This window comes from Macrosteles quadrilineatus, unplaced genomic scaffold, assembly GCF_028750875.1.
Source record: "Macrosteles quadrilineatus isolate MER2022 unplaced genomic scaffold, UCM_ALF_1.0 Scaffold_2__2_contigs__length_208266976, whole genome shotgun sequence".
Taxonomy (NCBI): Eukaryota; Metazoa; Arthropoda; class Insecta; order Hemiptera; family Cicadellidae; genus Macrosteles; species Macrosteles quadrilineatus.
In genome coordinates, this window is record NW_026542595.1 from 191,520,366 (window position 1) to 191,541,081 (window position 20,716).

At 36.3% G+C, this 20,716-nt stretch overlaps 1 protein-coding gene across 1 annotated transcript in view; it reads right to left on the reverse strand.

Moving 5' to 3' along the window:
* LOC128986768 (xanthine dehydrogenase-like) overlaps positions 1-20,716 on the reverse strand; it is a 43,504-nt gene that overhangs the window by 13,287 nt on the left and 9,501 nt on the right. Inside the window, exons 8-24 of the mRNA XM_054407283.1 lie at positions 18,961-19,128; positions 17,429-17,505; positions 16,798-16,891; positions 15,651-15,760; positions 15,218-15,399; positions 14,952-15,065; positions 12,578-12,719; positions 11,815-11,890; positions 10,568-10,788; positions 10,105-10,227; positions 9,571-9,795; positions 8,603-8,736; positions 7,627-7,801; positions 6,569-6,760; positions 6,283-6,428; positions 5,470-5,647; positions 4,690-4,818 (exon numbers count right to left, since the gene is read on the reverse strand). Of these exons, the coding sequence (XP_054263258.1) occupies positions 4,690-4,818; positions 5,470-5,647; positions 6,283-6,428; positions 6,569-6,760; positions 7,627-7,801; positions 8,603-8,736; positions 9,571-9,795; positions 10,105-10,227; positions 10,568-10,788; positions 11,815-11,890; positions 12,578-12,719; positions 14,952-15,065; positions 15,218-15,399; positions 15,651-15,760; positions 16,798-16,891; positions 17,429-17,505; positions 18,961-19,128 (2,486 nt within the window). The remainder of the gene's footprint in view (positions 1-4,689; positions 4,819-5,469; positions 5,648-6,282; positions 6,429-6,568; positions 6,761-7,626; positions 7,802-8,602; positions 8,737-9,570; positions 9,796-10,104; positions 10,228-10,567; positions 10,789-11,814; positions 11,891-12,577; positions 12,720-14,951; positions 15,066-15,217; positions 15,400-15,650; positions 15,761-16,797; positions 16,892-17,428; positions 17,506-18,960; positions 19,129-20,716) is intronic.

Consider the following 20,716-nt stretch of genomic DNA (forward strand, 5'->3'; position numbering starts at 1 on the left):
TTTCAGTTTTTCTAGACACAGTCCTTTGTTCAGTTTGTTGAAGCACGTTTTCATCTTCCGACTCACTCATTGTTATAACACATTTTTATGTTAATTTATTACTCACGCACTTGAATTTATTTGTATCCCACTTATAAGACACCATGTTTCATGTTTTAAATAAAAACACAATTGAAGTTTCAATACTATTTATTATAAATTGTAATTAACATCGACAGAAATACATTTAGGCTGCAGTTAATGAGCCGACATCTTTTATTCTGAATCGGAAATCAAATAATCAAATACACTTAAAAGAGAATACACAAAGACCAAAGAGTAATACCTCTAAACATGGACTTCACTATATACATATATCAACAGAGACTCCATCATTTAGATAACCAAACCCCAAAAAGACAAGATCTTAACAGATCCAATGTCTAGATAGCCTAGTGATATAGTCTTCAAATCTGGAGATTGCTGGTTTGATTCCAAATGGCGTTTCCAGACTCAGATGCCATTTGTGATTAGGCTATCGATGAATGATGCCAAGGTCGACGTAGGACCTTTCTCTTACATAAACGTCATGGCCTCTTTTACCTTGAATTTGCATTTACATGGGATAAAAATCTATATATATAATACGTGAAGCCGTTTTTTGTTAACGCAACTCCTCCCTTATTTGTGGACCAATTTCAACGTTTGAGGTGTCAAAAGATTCGTCTCAATATGTAGTTATGCAATAAGGTTTTAGAATTTTAAAAATCTTGCTCTTAAGGGCGGGAGACCCTCTCAAAAGTCGGGTTTTCCCCATAAGAAATACATAGAACAAATTTAAAAACAAAAAACAGCTGTTTATAAAAAGGAACTCATTAGCTTTTTGGGAGTAAATATTGATGTTTGTAATATTTAGTTGGTTAAGATCAAGTTAAACAGTTAAGTCAGTTTTGTTGGAAGAACAGAAAATGCCTCAAGTTCAAAGAAGAAATATTGAACACGGGAGGAGGACACAATTAATAATAAGATATCTGGTGCGTATGAGGACTGAGGAGAGTAGAAAAATAGAGGCCTGGTCTAACAGATACCCATCCAGATACACATTTACTTGGTAAACTGAATACAAATTGCCACTGCTATGCAACTTAGTGTTGTCATGGTGGGAAATAGTATATTTCGTACCAAGGGCCGAAAATGAGGTTTTGCCAGCTCGAGATAGTTTTTAAGTTCGAGACGAAGTCGAGAACTTAAATCGATCGAGAGCTGCAAAACCATTTCGGTCCGTGGTACGAACGCTATTTTTCACCACACTATACCCTATTACCACTATTCACCACTATATTAATGCACACTGATCGTCAACACAACTACAACTTTAAGGTTAAGAAATAATTTGAGGAATCAGCAAAAATATAAATAAATAGTTGCTAGGTTACGGTGACAATAACACAATTCTATATTGCAATTCTATGGATTTTGATTGTGTATTTAAAACGCATTCATGTTCTAAGTAAGTAAGCGGACAGCTGATTTTGCGGCCCCGGCCTGTAAAAACCTGCTCGGACCCCAAATTGGCGACAGCTGGCATGGCCAGCAAAACGTAACTTTCAGCCACCAATTAACGTATGTAATACAGCCAAAAACATCATAGTGTGGTGAAAATAAACTTGCCTAATGTCAGATCAAATTAATGCATACAAGAAATGTTTACTTCAAACACTAACAGATCGGGACATTTCAAAACATTTAGTAGAAACTATAATAATGCCTTGACTATGATAAGTTCAAGTAGTAAGTTTAACCCAAATCTTGGCGGACCTTATGTTTTTATCGTAAACTTTTGTATTACTCGCTATACTTCAATTGAAAAAAAACGTAAATGGATTGTTTACTACTATGTTATGTTGCCAGTTCCTCGGACAATTTTATAGGCCTACGTTTTTTTTGACTGAATTCACCAACAAAATCCAGACATTTCAAGTCAAAAATAAGAAGTTTCATAAACTCATTTGCTATTGAAAGTTTTAGTGGCAATATTAGACCATACATAAGTGATGGAATTAGTGTTTATGTATAAAACGATCGAGTTGTTACGGTCAAGATTATTTTTATGATTCAGGAGAGGCAAATAATATAGTCTACACTGTTCAAAAAGAGAAAAGTAAAATTGCTATCCAAATATTATAGCTACAAGAACCAACCTATTTCGACAAATGTATCCATACTTTCAAAACTTTGGGAAAGGTATTAAGAGATACTGCACTGAACAATATGAGAATGTTCTTATGCGGGGCATATACTGTGACCACAGACAATGGAATAAACCCTGCGACTGACAGACAAGACGTCAAATTACGCGTTAACCATCTTTCAATGGCGTTGCTGCTTTAGCCTATTCAAAGCAGATTATGGCTGTCCAGTTGGTAACCCAGATTTTGTGGTTAAAAAATGGAGCACATTAAATGGTTGATATCACCCCACTTTTCAGGTTACTCTACGGAGAAAATTCGTTTGATCAGGGGGATGTCTCAAATCAAAGAAATAAAATGAACCAACTTTAATTACTTTAAACTTAGAGAGAAGAAATAATGTAGGTGAACCTTGACGACGCCAATAGAGATATTTAAAATTAGTTTCTAACAATTTTTCAAGCAACTCTAAGATGTAACTTAAGTTACTCGAATTTAAGCATAAGGTTTTCCTAGGCGTTATGTTTCATACTATGCGGCTCATTAAGCCGCACGGGTTCTCTAGTGGTTTATATTACCTGTCCGTCAGTGATCCTATTGTTGTTGTCTTATGCGACCGGTTTCAGGATTAAAATCCCATCATCAGGCTGATAAAAATGTCATGTCACTCAAGTTGAGGTCGTCGGTAAACACAAAAACACACACGTACAACACGAAACACGAAAATACGGAATAACATTGCTACTGATGGCCAGTACAGGACACTACGACGCGGCACGGGTAGTTGCGTGGTCATGACTGAGGTGTCCTTGCTCCTCTCCCGTTATCTATGGAATGCCGGTGGTATTGTTGTCCTATTCTAATCGCTGCGTCATAGATAATGTTGGACTTGAAAGAGGTCTGTTCATTTAAAATGTGTTGTGGCTCCCCATGTAGCACAGATGGTTGGGCCAACGTTGGCCAACTGTGGGACAGTTGGTCGATGGTTGGTTGGAGCTTCCACAACCAACCAACGGTTGTCCAACTGTATATCTCGTAGTTGGGCCAACCAATATTTACAACTGTGGACCAACATTGGTTCATTGTTAATGAAATACATTAATATGCATTGCTGGGTATCATACATCAAGCCAACCGTTGTCCAACCGTTTTTCACTCCGTTGGACCAACAAAAGATACTTTTGTTGGACCAACAATGGTCCATAGTTGAGTTTACACGACTTTCATTCTCTGGGTCTAGCTTTCACAACATAATTATAATAAAATATCTGGTTTTACAATACCTTTATCAGTTCCAAAAGTTTCCAAAAGTTTTTGGAACTGATAAAGGTATTGTAAAACCAGATATTTTATATATTACAGTTCCGGCGCTACAACAATGAATTTTAATAATTTTAATAATGCAAATATTTTTTAAATTAATATTCTTTAACTTATTTGCAACAATTTAAGGGGAAAGAGTAATTAATCATATAACAGGCAATTATAATAGCATTAACAATCTAACGGTAATTAATTAATCATTCAAATACCAGTATCCTCTCTAACTCCAAAAAAAAAAAAACTACTTATGATGCCTTAACAGATTAACAGTCAGAATCATATTATACTGTGTAGTATCAAAAATGTTTGAAGTATTGCGACCATTGCAACTGTCGGCTACTCTTTCACCACTTGAAAACTCTCTATATCAGCAATCACAGATAGCTCAGTGGAAAAGTAAGAGGCTCATAAGTCGAAGGACCCGGGTTCGAGACCCGTCTGGGCCAAAAAAATTTTGTTCTAGTTTTTTTTCAAAATTTGTCTTTATGAACTATTTAATCAATTTACTCAACTAATAATTATGCTTTTCGTACTAAATCTTTATTATTTTGTGTGAAATAAAACGGTTGGACAATGGTTGGCTGGAAAACAGTTTAAAGAGGTGACATTTCTACCGTTGGCCAACTGTGTGGCTCCACAATTTACCAACGTTGGCCCAACCATCTGTGCTACATGGGTCATTCTTGATGGATTTGTAGATCTCGAATTCCTCTAAACAATCTAAAAACCGTCCTTTTTTAGGGTAAATATGTAAAATGTGTAGGTTATTGTCAAGGCTGGATTAATTATGGACAGGTAATATAAACCATTTTTATTCTATAAGTGATCCTGGGCCACTAAGCATAATGAAATTTACATGGGCCATAGAGGCCTGTGCGTGAAACGTATCAAGCAAAGCAAGGCCTGAACTCTACAGGAGTATGCCAGGATTTGTATCCATGACATCCCTGCCTTGGGCCCAAAGTCCATGGTGCTACAGTTTGAGCCAAATGAATGCCACAGGCGTAGATAAGATATACAAGAAAATATGTGTTGAAAAAAATGTATGTTACCTATAAACAAATAATATTTCACGTAGAAGATACAAACATGTTTTACCCTGTGTGTTTTACAGTCATCATGATTTTCTATGTCAAGAAATATATAACCAAACATTAGGAAAACAAAACTAGAAAATAAGGTCTAATAATACACTCACAACGATAGCCATTCCATTGAGGTCGGAGCTAAGACTGGCTGCAGTGGCTACAGTGTTGGGCACTTTGTCTGTGGAAGTCTCGGATATGTGGATAAGAGACACTGGGATGTTGAGAACACGGCTTGCAACCTTAACATATCAGACACATGTTTTATTTTTTTTTCTAAAATTGATTCAACGCACAATTTTGCAACAAATTTCCAAATAAATTATAAATTTAAGGATGATAAAACCTTGATTTTATTATTTATTTTAAATATTTACAATTGTGCAAGTAAAGTTTTGTAACACCATTAAGAATGATTTTTTCAAAAGAAAAACAAATAGGATAAGATGAAATAAACCAAGGAGATGCATAACTTTGTAACAAATAGATAGCCCAAAGAACTATCCGGCAACTGGTCTAAGAGTTTGCTAAGACTTGGCAACAATGATCAAAGAATGCAAAGTTTTTTTCCCTAAATGAACATTGCATGCTTGGAAGACAACTCAAGGAAATGAAAACAAAGGAGAGAGAGAGAGTAACAGCAGCTGGGCATGCAAACTACCCAGCCCCCTGTATTATGTCAGTGTCATTTCATGTAATCACTACCCAGATATGAATTAAAAGGTTTCCCCAATTACAACTATCTGCTAGGCTGAAATAAGGAATTAAGAGTAAGACTACCGGTATATGCTCAAGGAAAAACTTGTAGCACAAAAAAAGGGTGACAATAGATATTTCAAGCTGCAGTTAACTTAACCCATTGTCATCATTGTCAGGACCAATACAACTGATACCTGAATCATCTTTGTGTGAAGTCCTTGGCCCATCTCCATCCCTCCATGAGACAACAACACTGAGCCATCAGTGTAGACCATCACTAGAGCTGCTGATTGGTTGAGGAACTGCTCTATATAACCAACTCCAAACATGGTAGGCACTACTGCAATGCCTCGTTTACGCCATCTATTCTTCCTGTAAGAGGGAAATAAATAAACACATATTTCCATAATCGATAAATTCAAAGAGTTTAATAGTTAACAATTATAATGTTATTAATGTTCATTACAAATAAACATCTATAATCAAACTACTAAACAAACCTTTGTCAACTATCACAATTTGGTAACAAAATCAGATGAATGATATTCATTTCTTCATTCCACCAAGAAAATAGTCGTATTTGACAGCTAATAAAGTTTAACAAGATTATTTTCCCCAAACTCTGATTTGAGCTAGGGAAAATTAATCAGTTGATTTTACTGTTCCCCTGCTCCCAAAAAGTTGTCCATTTTCAATACATACTGATGTTTCTTTACTATGTGTGTTAACAGAAAGAGGATAATTTTTTGTTTTGCTGGGAGCTGGGAGTGTTATTTTTGAATTGCAATAAAACATATTATTCTTTTACTGAAAGTGCTTATCAGGTTTTTGCTCCAATTATTCTCAGGCTTGGATAAACTTTAATGTGCGTGAAATTTGGCACTCTTGTGGCTGCATCCCCTCACATGTGAGTTTGTTGAGTGCTAAAACATTCCACTTTGAGTACTTCTAATTAAATACTCTCTAAAAGTCCAAATATAAATACCTACAAATAAAACTACACAAACCTGTTAAACCGGTCAACTTCAGCCTTTCGTCTATGGTAGTCTGAGTCTCTCACTACTTCTAACCAACAACTGTCCAGTGTACAATACTTGAGATCCTGCTTGTAGTGAGTGATGTCACCTTCTTTGAACAGGTTCATACTGCAGATCTGAATAAAACAAACTAATCATTAATAACTAGTATTCATCGGAGAGGTTCACTTATTTGGAAAGCGTCCCTTGTTGAGGTAGGCATCAACTTGTCTCATAACACATACAGCAGTATTCTACCCATACTAGTAACACTTACTTGGAAAGGGTCCTTGTTGAGATAGGCAGCCACTTGTCTCATCATAGTCTCCCCAATGAACATCCCCTGAGGTCCTCCAAACCCTCGGAAGGCAGTGTTGGTTACGAGGTTGGTCTTGCACACGTAACCGTAAACCATCACGTTGGGAATGTGGTACGCGTTCTCAAAATGCATCATCGCCTTCTCCATCACCTAATGCATAACAAAAGAGCAGAAAGTTTCATTATTGGTTTTAAGTTTGCAGATTGCATCTTATATGGATTCCTGTATAATGTTACAGATACAGTTTTCATGCTTCATGAACCCTAACACCAGACATCTAAGATGGACTGATATGTGGTATGATAAAACGGTAAAACCCATATATTTCTTATATTTTGTGTGTAAACAAATGTAAAAGGAAAAACTAAATGGAAGAACCCCTTGGATGCCTGAAAAAGAGTTGTAAAGATGAATTTATGTGGTATTCCCAGTTTAAAGAACAAATTATTAATGATGTTGTTTACCAGGTTCTTGATGATTGTAGAGGTTTAATCTCGATGTACATATCGCCACCAGTGTAGCATCTTCAGGAAAGATGAAGTAGTAGGAAAGTAGGAAAAGTAGTATGAAGTACGTCAGGAAAGATGAAGTAGCAAAAGACATGAAAATGTTGAGGAGCTAATAAGAAGACAATCATCGTCAGACATGGAAACAGTATAGATAGTTGTATTGAAAAATACCTACATTAATAAAAAAATCCATTGGGAGTAATTTGGTAAGTTATTACGTTCATGATTTTGTATGGAGGTCATGTTAGATTAAAAATATGAAACCTATTATTTGGTCATGAGTTGTAGGTACAATTAAAACCTCAGCTATTTAGTTCAATAGAATTTGCCAGTAAGATCTGATTTGGAAAGATTTTAGGTCATTAAACCAATTAAACTTGACTATTGGCAGTCCAAAAGCTCTTATTATGTCCATTAGCTTATTAGATAAACCACTTTTGAAGTCTAAATCACTATATAGGCTATGAAGAAACGGTATGCAAACTATATTTGAAGTACAATACACACTTCATTTGACAGATCGTAAGACATTCCAGCGTTGCTGTAAAGCTTGATTTCACAAGCTGTAATCTTCCCTTGAGAAGTGAATGCAACTTTGTAGCGGCCCAAGAACGGATGTCTCTGTCCCGTAGAGATCATGTCTTCATCTCTGTCTAGCATGCAGCGCACTGGTTTGCCCAATCTGGGTAGCAAAATGCAATTAAATACTCATACTATTGATAGCTAGGAACAATCAACAAGTTTCGATGCTTGAAAGGATTTGTGGACATTTTTATAGAAAAATTTATAGCAAAAACAAGACGCTTTTGATGATGTAGATTTTAAGATCGAATTAAAATTAACTATAATTCAAAGTTGTACAGTTTGTCTCAAATATAAATAGTACGGTATGCAGTAGACACCCTCTTGTCAGGACACATTCTAATGCAAACTTTAAAAAAGTCTGAACCATCAGGAGTCAATTAAAAAATCAATGTGTTACAAAACCACACAAGGATTTTTTTTTTTAAAGAATCGAGTTACGCTAGCTTACGTGAGAAAAATAGAGTCTTGGGGCTAATAGATAAGAGTTAGCTACGAGGCAAACGCTTTTTAAAATTTTTCTTTAAAAGACCATTAATAATTCTGCATGTGCAAGAGTTCCTTGAAGAGTATTGTTTTCCAATATGCAACGTCAATATCCAATGTCCAATATCTAATGTCTTCCAAAGTCTGAACACCAACAAGCGGTTCTTAATGTTTGTACAAATATATTTTTATGACGACACTCCTATCCTTGTACGTTGTACTTTTTAAGATGTTTATCAGTGAATAAAGAATTTCAATTTGAATTTTGAATTTGAATTTGAATTAATAATATTCTTGCAGTACAAGTACCTACGTTCTTTTACTATAAGCATTACATTTTTAATACTATGAATCTGTAAAATCCAAATGAGAAGAAATTCTAAAATTATGATTTATAAGCATATTTGACACTTACCTTGAAGCTGCCAGAGCACAAGGCAGAGAAAGAACTAAACTTCTTGCCTCTTTTCCACCAAACCCTCCTCCAATACGCTTCACCTTGGCCACTATTTTGTTCCTGTCCACTCCAAGCATATGGGCCACTTCAGCCTAAATGATTGAATCCAAATAGTGTTAAATCATGGAGAAACTTTATAGGAAATACATACATCCCAGGCAAAGAAATCTAACTGGCATTAAATTAAGCTAAATTTACACTTGGCTTTTATTTTTTTCTGATCTACTGTGACGTTCAGATACAAGTGAATAGAAATAATTTAGATACCCAATAATTATTGACTTAAGTTAATTTTCTCTACCTGAACTTAAAATCACTACTGTACTAATCTCCCTCATCTTTGTTGTGTGGCGACAATCATTTGATGATCTTATTGAGGTGTATCTTAACATCTACAAATATAAGCCACAAGTTACAGTGAGCTTCAATTACAATATGCAAGTGAGATCTTAACTAAAAATGGGATTGCTTCTAGTTTAACTTAGGTTTAACTGTAGGGAGTTAGGTGAATAAAAATATGTCTCAGAGAACGGATTTGGTCAGGATAGAAGGCTTTTAAGAGTACGAAAAAGTCCTTCCTGGCACAAGAAGCTTTCTTGGTAGGTGTATGGCTCTGGGGAGTGGGATTTTTTAAACGTTATTTATCCCTATTCAGGGAAATTTTTTCAAACTTTTGATCCCATTCAGGGATTTTCTCCAGTTTTGTATCTACAGCAGTATAAACCATGTAGCCCTACTATACTAAAAATTTCCCCGAATAGGGATAAATCTCGCTTAAAAAATCCCACTCCCCAGAGCCATACACCTACCCCAGTTTGGATTCTTTGCACTCAGGTTAGCTTGCTATCCTAACAAACCCTTTCAACCTAGATCTTTTTCTATTCGTATGATTTTGCTTAGAAAACTTGCTAGAATATTGCACAGACCTGTGTTTCAGATACATGCTGTGTAGAAGATATAATTTCCATCTCGTCGTCTTCTCCCTTAGGAACAGCAATGCAAGCTTGGGTCTCCATGTAGAAATGTTCCTGTCCTCCGACCCTCACCTCTCCCTCCAACACACATTCAGCTGCTGCAAAGACTGCTTCTGGATCTCCATATCTCAGTGTCTTTGGAACAGGACCAAAGAAAGAGTTCTCTCTTATTGCATCCTGGAACATTATTCAGTTTATAATACACAAAGTGTTTCAACGAGTCTAGAGATAAAATTTTTTTAAGTCAAAAACCGCATGAAAATGCAGTTTTTTTTATGTGAATGTAATCTCTTCTCTGTAATGAGGACAAATACCTTCTTGGGTACAAATGACCAAGAAGGGTAAAATAAGTAAAGTTAATGTAACAAAATAGAGGGCTAAGACTCCGAAAGAAACTTAAATCATAATCAGTAGTCTTTTGTGTTTTTTGGCAATTATTAAGACCGTTGAAAAATATTATGGACCCACAAAACGTGACATATTTACCTCAATTGTGATGATGACTGGCTGAAGATCCTCATATTCCACCTTGACCAGTTTAGCAGCTCTCTGAGCCAGCTGTTGTGTATCTGCCACTACTGCACCTACCACCTGACCTACACACATTACCTGCAAACATCAAAGAAAGCAAATGAATAATTCTATACAAAATTAGTTAACAATTAATAGTATACGTTGCAAACTTTTTTTTCTTTCAATTAAGCTAATTGATTGGGATTAGGAGCAATAGAGGAAGATGTAAAAGATAGAGAATTGTAGGGGCATTGTTGGTGCGGCAAAATATCTCCTTAAGCGTGGCCAATGAAGTAAGAGTAAGTAAGTAATTCACTAATTCAGATAATTGAGAGAAAACTCAGGGGCGAGATAGGAGACGATTGAAAGGTCTAGTTGAAACCCAAATCAAGGAATAGTCTAGGAAGAAAGAACACTATGTACTTTGAAGTTTTACCTTTTTATCAGCAAATATCAAATCATCCTTAAACACTGGTCCGTAACAGTTGTTTTCAGCTGGTAGATCATCAGAGCAGTAGAAAGCATGGACACCCGGAAGTGCAAGAGCTGCTGATGGATCTATGCTGAGTATCTTGGCATGTGCTCTGCTGCTGAACACCAGGGCCAGATATACCTGGTCTTGCCAGAGAGGCATGTCATCACAGTAGATCGCTTCACCTGTGAAGGATGGTTGGATAAAGCTTATACTTATTTTGATTTAATTGATCTAAAATGAAAAACATTATTTGTAACAACGTTCAACCTGTTTTTAGCAAGAATATTCGGTACTTTCCTGTTAAAGGGAACATTCATTATTATCGATGATTTTTTTCTCGATATATCGAAATTAACAAATTGAAACATATCAGCTGACAACTACGATAAATATTGTTCAGTATCAACAAACAATAATAAAATGAAACTTTCTAAAAAAAAAACCTAACATAACTAACCAAACTTGCTGTGTAACATTTAAAAATTCCGTGTTTACCTTGTCTTTTCTGATATCAAAAGGAATTTTTAAATAGTACAACAAGTTTGATTGGTTATGTTAGGTTAGCTTAGAACAGTTTCATTTCTTAATCCATATAATAGTCTATTTTAGCCTAAACAAGATCAGTTTGTCAATTTGTAATGGATCGGAAAACAAAAATATCGATAAATCGAAAAAAATCATCGATAATAATGAATGTTCCCTTTAACAGGAAAGTACCGAATATTCAACTCTCTGATTTAACTGAGGGGTGATCTATCTGGTTTGTAGAGTCAAGATAACCCACCTGGTAATGATTCTAAATGCCAACTGTTCACCGCTCACTCGTATATGAATCATTATCTGAGTTTTAGCCACACAGTTATAACTGATCTGGAATTAGTTCCCTGTTGTACTTCCAGGAGTTTCACTTGTAAAAAAACCTACATAAATTTGAAACTGGTTTAAAAGAGCCCTTTTTGTATAAGGGAGCTGCATGAGACCTAATATTGTTGCAATACAAGTTACGGTTTTTTTCCATTGAATGTATCCTAAGACGTTGCCCAAGACGTAATTAGAGAAAATTGGATTTTTTTCTAGCTGGTGTGTAGTTTGTGATATTTTATTGATTTGCACATTCTGATAAGAAGATCCATGTTACTTTTAAACTCAGAGCACTTTTACAATCAGGATTTTATAGCTTCTAAAACTGCAATGACAAAATGTTTTACCTGTAGCCTGTTTGAATGCAGACCTGTGTACAATTGGACGACCAATCATGTCTGTCTTCGATTGAGTTGAAGGAACCTGAAATTAATTAAAAAATAATAGTCAAACGTTTAGTGTACAGTACTATCTTATATGAAAGTGTTGTGTGAAATAGCAACCCTTATATTATTGCATATTTTAAGGTAAATTTATTATGAGTTGCAAAATGAAAAAAACACCTTGTATTCTATCCATAAAATGTTTTGATCTATCGTCCACAGTACTCCAATTCAGTGAAATTGATTAAACCAGCTGAGCTAAATAAGCTTATATAAAACCTGATAGTTTTTAAGGCAGTAACTCCACTTCAGATCAATAATGAACTGTAATTATTTACAATGTTAAATTAAAAATCCCTTTGTCAAAACTTTGCAATAACAAATCAAAATATTCTTCAATATATTTCATACAAATGCAATGTCCAATAATGATCCATGTTTGGAATTCAAACCTTTCAACCATTGAATATGAATTACCAGGATCCTTATATAACAACCTTGAATAGGTTTACAATTTTGAATTGACAAATTTGGAAAGTAATTAACAATCGGTAGGTAATGGAATATAGACTGCTAAAGTTGAAAAGAGTCATTAGTAAATATCATCATTATGTCATGTGCAAAAGTACTTTAGTTATAAAATAATGATTACTGTACAGTTTTACAGCTAGTTTCATATTATATTTCTCAGAAAGTACACTTGCTTATGTGTTTAGCCTGTACTCACCACTTGAAAGTATTGTGAGCTCTTCGTATGTACGCTTGTAAATCCATTGATGGCACTCTTGTAAGAGTCTGGAAGTTTTTCAACAGCGACATTCTTACTCTCCAACCTCTGACTTACTTTCAGGTAGAACTTGAAAAGGAAACTGGCAAAGGATTATGATTTCATTGTAGGTGTTAGCCTTCAGATTGCCAAATAGTATATGAAAAGGTTCAAATACTTGCTATTAGGCAATCCAATGTTGTTGTAAACACCATTAGTTTCGTCACCTGTTTGGCACCATCATCAGGCTGTACAAGGGCGGTTTTCTTTCTTCATACAAAGGGCGTCATATTAATTAACACGAAAATAATAAATAGACATTTAAACACGTCACAAAGACCAATAAGAGACATTTATGGTAACTGATCAGTTAAGAAAACTGACGACGCAAACTCCGCCGGGTTAGCGTGGTCTTCGTATGAAGAAAGAAAACCGTTCCTGAACCTTTTTTAACCCTTCCCGGACGGGTGACGGATATATCCGCCTAAGTCTTTGGCGATAAAGGACGGGTGGCAGATATATATGCTTATGGTTTTTCATATTCCGGACGGGAAGCGGATATAACCGCCTTCTCTTTAGACAGACTGGCAGGTGCTTGAGCAGTAACCAGACATTTTGCGGGACCAAGGCGCCACTTTCCTGCTCTCTCCATGGCTGTGCTCTCTCCCACACCAACCCCTCTCCCACGCCTCCCCCTCTCCCTCGCACCGCCCACCTCTCCTACGCCCCCCTCGACGTTTTACCCTCAACACTACGTTATCTTTATTTATTTTTTACATATTGTTCTTTATTGCCCAACGTTGTCATGGTCATATCTTCAAAGACGGGTGGCGGATATATCCGCTGCTTTTCTACTCATCCACGGACGAGTATCGGATATACCCGCATAGTTAAAAACGAGTAAAAAACTATTTTGACAGTATGAAGTGTTCCATTGTGTTTATTTTATGTATACTTGTATAACAAAACACAAATAAGGAAAATTAATTTTTATTTTTTCCTATATTTTTTTCCCCGTTCTATGTCACAATTTCGCCCGTCCAGGAAGGGTTAAGAATATGATTTAAGTAGGGGATACTGGCAGTAAATATATTTCAAATTAATCACTTTATCAGGGGCAGTTCCAGAGGGTAGGCCAGGTAGGACCGGGCCTATCCAAATTTTGGTAGGTATTTCAAAATTATAGATAAGTAAAGAAATTTAAATATTTGTAATTAACCCTCCGAGTGTCACGCGTCATAAAAACAACGCACAACACACTTTGTGTAGGGTCACGCGTCGCTTTTAAGACGCACAAACATCGTTTACGGCGAAGGCTCTATGACTGACTGAATCGGATTGAACTGGATCGAGTTAGGTATCGTTCTTTCCGTAATATTCTAAGCTTTCTCCAGAGGTCTGTCTCTAAGCGCTATTCATTTTAGTTCCGAAAATATTGTAGCAGACAGCTGACGTGCGTGTATTTGTAAACAGCTAGGTTCCCCCGGACCGATGACTGATGTGTTTTATTACGTTTATCATTGTTTTAGTGTTAAAAATCAAAAGTAGTGATATACGTGGTGCATTATAAGAAGATTTAAGTGGTTTTGAAGTGCTGGTTGATGATCCTGAAGAAGTAGGTAGTGATATTGATGTAAATTATCAGCCAGATTCCTAGCTATGGTTAGGCTATGCATTCTTAGCTAAACGCTATGTACTGAAATCCGTTTTTCGCTCATAACTTATTTATTTGATAACTTACCTCGCTATATGATTATATATTTGTAATCCTCATTAAATTTAGAACAAAGTGGCTATTTTCAAATATTTATAGGCCTATAATTTATACAATTTCATTGAGCGCGAACTTATTTTTTTTTGAAAATTTTCGAAATTATATTTTTTTTTTACCTAAAAATTTTTTTTTTGAAAAAATGTTCCTTATGTTTTATATATAATATTGAAGCCCATGATTTTCCAAACAAAATGGTATATAGAACATTAGAATTAACATTGTTTTAAGCTTCTCAGATCCGTTTTAATAAAACCTTGCAAAGGGGCCAAAAATAGGTGGACATTAAGGCCTAAACTATGGACACTCGGAGGGTTAAAGGGAATTCATTCAAACTCATTTTTTTGCATTTAAATTTTAAAATTCCTCCTTTTTTGGGGGTAAGTCCCTCAAACCTCTCGTCTCCCGATCAAACTCCTTCTTAATCCTTGTCAGGACTACCCAAAAGATTATTCCTGGAGCCGCCCCAGCACTTTATGAAGTCAGCGATACCTTAAAGTTGTCTTCAGCTGATGCATAAGAATGATAAATCTTTAATAATTCTGTTTAGTTTATAGTGCTTACCTGAGAGTCAGGGAACATCTATAAGACACAAGACCACCGGGGGCTCCTGGGTCTAAAGACAGTTCTGACATGAGGGTAGAGAATGCTGCTTCTATAGTAGCAGAGGTCCAGGGCCTGGAAAATAAAAACTTGTCTTGCAATTTCAGAACAAATTATATAATCACTCACTTTTGGATTGGTATACAATGTATGCTACAAGTGTACAGAAAAACCTGATACTATGATTGTATTAAATATAAGCTGTATATACACCTACATTTACTTACTTGTCCTTCAATGCAGCAGCAGTATTGGGAGCAGACACTGTGGTTGGAGCCATTCCACCAAAAGCCATCTCCATGTCTACAACATGACTCTGGGAGTTCAGCTGGAGATTGAAAGCTGCGTTGACAACAGCAATGTCGTCTTCTCTCCTCTTGGCCTGCTTGTAGGCTGCAAAGTACTGGTTCTGGAAAAAACATTTTAGATAAAAAAAAGTTCTATCTAACAATAGCTTAACGATCTGTCACGTAGCAATGCAGAGTTTTAGAATATGAATTGCAAATTGAGACTAAGATTTCCCTTGATGACTCTGAAGCTGATGCAATGTCTTAGTGAATTTGATTTAGTTTAGTGAGAGCTTTTCTTGTGTGGATAGTCATAAATAGACATGGATATCATAAAGCCACATTCTTTAAGTATCAGTAAGGCAATAACAACCTCAGTAGTGAATGGTATGTGGATGGCCAGCAAGATCTCCTCTGATTTTACAATGTTTCTCCTGTATCCAGTCCAGAAGGAATTATCCAACGGCACAACTCTTTTTTCACCTGAAACAAAATATCCAATAAAAGCCATGAACAAATTGAAAATAAATTAATAGAGGTATTTTTGTCATGTAGCTCTTTTCAATACATACAGTACAGAGCTGAAGGAATTATTTTTTCATCACTCCGTATTGAAAGTTACTATTTTCGATAACAGCTGACATCAATGAAAGTATTTGTTTCCCAAGCTCTAATTTATCAGCTGATTTTCCCTCGCTCTTGATTAGTTCTCCATTTACTCACTACGCGTGCTAGTGTTTTGTTACGGTTTAATTTAATGATTTGAATCAACTGTAGGTATTGTAAAAAGTGGTTTTAATCTTTTATTTTGATGTTTAAGAAAATTTATTGGAAATATGTAGCTACGTTTCCTTCAGAATATTTTCTTTTATTTTTATGTTTTAAAAATTAATTGAAAATATATGTAGGTTTCCTTTTTAGAAGATTTTTTTGTATCGTGATGAAAAGTATCGTTCATAACTCGTACAGAAAGTTATTTTCCGGCACTTGCTTCATTATTCCCGTCCTCGGATTTGCCTCGTACGTGAAAATAGCTCTCACATATTCGGCTTCGCCTCGCTCGTAAAATTGGGGTTTCCTCCATGCCGGAAAATGCCACTTTCGGTCCTAGTTATGAAATATACTACTACCCCTGGAGAAAAAAAAAAACAATGAGAAGTAGTCTTCAATTTGTTTTCACACTGCTGTTTTTCCAAAAACATAGTTCCAATCAATACTATCATTATTATATCATAATGTTTTAATGTTTATTCACTGTAACAAAAAAAAAAAACATTTCAGTAGTTTGAATTTAAATTTTTAATCGGGGTGAAATGTAAGACATATTGTATCTAATTACTTTGAAATGGTAGGAGCTGTTTTTAAAAAAAGTAAAGAAAGAAGCAGTTGGTTCTGAAAGCAACTCTTATAAAAATAAACAAATAGAATATTTCAATTTTGCAAAAAAATAAATTTATATGTCAAAAATCTTACTGTAAAAAAATTAAGATTAATGATAAAAAATTAATTAATCAAGATACCTTGACTCACTAACTCCAGTCTGCAACCAGCAGCCATGAATATTGGGTTGAGATCAGAAATTGGACTTCCAGTCATTATATTGCCTCCAACAGCCTGCAAGAAAAAAAATACTTCTTTAGTAGCCTACATAACTGAGAAAAAGATAAATTGAAATGACAAGAACTTGAAAAAAACAGGTGTACTCATACAGTAGTACTATGGGTGGGTGATAATTAAAAAACACATTTAGGGATTTGTACAGCAAAATAAGAAGCATTAAATTAAATTAGGAGTTACCATATCTTAAAATTCCCCTCCGCTATACACTTCTACAATGAGTTACACTGTTGATTAAGAGTGGAATATCTTTTCAATTAAATTATCCTCCAAATCAATCAACATTTTATCTTGTCATCTTTTTTAAAATTTACAAAAATAAATTTCTAAAACAAAGCATTTTTATAAAAATATCTAAGAAAAAACAAAAAAACTAATTTCACGCCTGATTCTCCAAGCAATTTCTTAATAAATTGCCTTAATCTATGCCAATAAATACAGAAAATTATTCAACAAAGTCCATCATAGTGGTTTAAAAATAATTGCTCTAAGTTGAACATTTAACTGAGTATTTTTTTTTATTCGTAAACTTACCGCTACATTACGAATCTGCTTTCCAGCAAACCAGTGCAGCATTTCTACAATTGCCTGGAAAACTTGTGTCTTGTATTCTGTAAACAAAAACCCATTTAAATCACAAAATATCTAAAAAATTTAACCATAGTGTGAAGCTATATGACTCAACCCAAACACTGACATAGTAAAAAAAGGCTAGCTAAAAATTCTATCAAATAAAGATGTACGGTAAGAAAAGAGGTTAAGGTAACAGATTTTAAGGATCTATGAAGATAACATATTTTAATAAATGTGAGAGATTCCAAGCATAAGAAAACACAAAAGCAAGAAGCAGTGTTAACAAAAACTTAACACTCTTACACAAATATTTAAAAGTTTTTACCATCACTATCAGAATTCCTAACTAAGGAATGTGTTAAGTTGGATTAAGAGCTCTCTGATTTGTGTGTGTCTGATTGGACTCTTTTAGGTAAACCTGTGATTCTAACAAAGATCATTATCTATAAAATGTCAATAATGTAACTAAGTTTGATCATAAAGGGTGACTTTTTTATTGGTGCGGTTTTTAAAACTAAATAAAAAAATTAAAAACAACCTGCATTCACATAAAAATGCATTTATTTGAACTACAGTGTCATGACATTAACGTTTAAAAATGATTTCTGGGATATGGGCTCCATTCCGTTCGCGTAGAAAGCCCAATCGAGAAGTCAAATTTTTGACTACTCTTTCCAGCAGCTGTGGTTGAATTCCACCAATAACTCGACGAATGTTAGCTTCCAAGTCATTTAAAGTTTCGACGCTATCGGGCAAAGTTACGGGACTTTTTCGTTCCTCAGCTAAACGAACTTGAAGTGGATTTAGAAAATGTCTGGTTCCAACAAGACGGCGCGACGTGCCACACGGCAAACGACACAATTGGCCTCTTGGCAGAAACATTTGGTGAACGTATCATCTCATTTAGAGGTAGTGTCAACTGGCCCCCACAGTCGTGTGATATCACGCCAACAGACTTCTTTCTGTGGGGATATGTTAAGTCTCAAGTATACGCTGACAAGCCACAAACTTTAAATGACTTGGAAGCTAACATTCGTCGAGTTATTGGTGGAATTCAACCACAGCTGCTGGAAAGAGTACATTCTAAAATTGGACTTCTCGATTGGGCTTTCTACGCGAACGGAATGGAGCCCATATGCCAGAAATCATTTTTAAACGTTAATGTCATGACACTGTAGTTCAAATAAATGCGTTTTTATGTCAATGCAGGTTGTTTTTCATTTGTTATTTAGTTTTAAAAACCGCACCAATAAAAAAATCACCCTATACAAGGGAATAAATATAGACTGTCAAAGGAAGGTTCGCGATGTGACTCTAGAGCGTGATAGGTGTTCGATTCGCTGCCGTCGTCGGCTCCTCGCCATATGCTACCAGAAGACGCTGCAGCGGTGTACACCGTAACTCCTAGCGGCACTCCTTGCAGTCGGTCTATGTTTAATTCTATTTGTATATGGTTTGATGTAACATGTCATTGGCGAATGGTAATTGTTCACCTGGTAGATCAGTAATGTGTTGGCGTAGAGTTGACTCCAGGTTGCTGAGAGTGACACCAGCACCAATCCACAGTCCTGAGTCACTCCGTCTCATCTCTGACAACTCCATCACCAGACTGGGTTGGATCAGCACAGGGTACAGACAGTTCTTGAACTTAACCTCCACCCCTGTAAACAGTGTAATCATCAGTGATTCACAGTCTCCAGGTTGCTGAGAGTGACACCAGCACCAACCCACAGTCCTCAGTCACTCCGTCTCATCTCTGACAACTCCATCACCAGACTGGGTTGGATCAGCACAGGGTACCGACAGTTCTTGAACTTGACCTCCACTCCTGTAAACAGTGTTATTATTAGTGACTCACAGTACCCAGGTTGCTGAGAGTGACACCAGCACCAACCCACAGTCCTGAGTCACTCTGTCTCATCTCTGACAACTCTATCACCAGACTGGGTTGGATAAGCACAGGGTACAGACAGTTCTTGAACTTGACCTCCACTCCTGTAAACAGTGTTATTATTAGTGATTCACAGTCTCCAGGTTGCTGAGAGTGACACCAGCACCAACCCACAGTCCTGAGTCACTCTGTCTCATCTCTGACAACTCTATCACCAGACTGGGTTGGATAAGCACAGGGTACAGACAGTTCTTGAACTTAACCTCCACTCCTGTAAACAGTGTTATTATTAGTGATTCACAGTCTCCAGGTTGCTGAGAGTGACACCAGCACCAACCCACAGTCCTGAGTCACTCTGTCTCATCTCTGACAACTCTATCACCAGAATGGGCTAGATCAGCACAGATACAGATTCTTGAACTTAATCCCCACTCCTGTAAATATGCATTTTGTCATTTTGTCTGTCATTTTGCTAGGCATTTTGTTTCATTTCTGACAACTCCATCACCAGACTGGGTTGGATCAGCACAGGGTACCGACAGTTCTTGAACTTGACCTCCACTCCTGTAAACAGTGTTATTATTAGTGACTCACAGTACCCAGGTTGCTGAGAGTGACACCAGCACCAACCCACAGTCCTGAGTCACTCCGTCTCATCTTTGACAACTCCATCACCAGACTGGGTTGGATCAGCACAGGGTACCGACAGTTCTTGAACTTGACCTCCACTCCTGTAAACAGTGTTATTATTAGTGATTCACAGTCTCCAGGTTGCTGAGAGTGACACCAGCACCAACCCACAGTCCTGAGTCACTCCGTCTCATCTTTGACAACTCCATCACCAGACTGGGTTGGATAAGCACAGGGTACAGACAGTTCTTGAACTTAACCTCCACTCCTGTAAACAGTGTTATTATTAGTGATTCACAGTCTCCAGGTTGCTGAGAGTGACACCAGCACCAACCCACAGTCCTGAGTCACTCTGTCTCATCTCTGACAACTCTATCACCAGAATGGGCTAGATCAGCACAGATACAGATTCTTGAACTTAATCCCCACTCCTGTAAATATGCATTTTGTCATTTTGTCTGTCATTTTGCTAGGCATTTTGTTTCATTTCTGACAACTCCATCACCAGACTGGGTTGGATCAGCACAGGGTACCGACAGTTCTTGAACTTAATCTCCACTCCTGTAAATATGCATTTTGTCATTTTGTCTGTCATTTTGCTAGGCATTTTGTTTCATTTCTGACAACTCCATCACCAGACTGGGTTGGATCAGCACAGGGTACTGACAGATTCTTGAACTTAATCCCCACTCCTGTAAATATGCATTTTGTCATTTTGTCTGTCATTT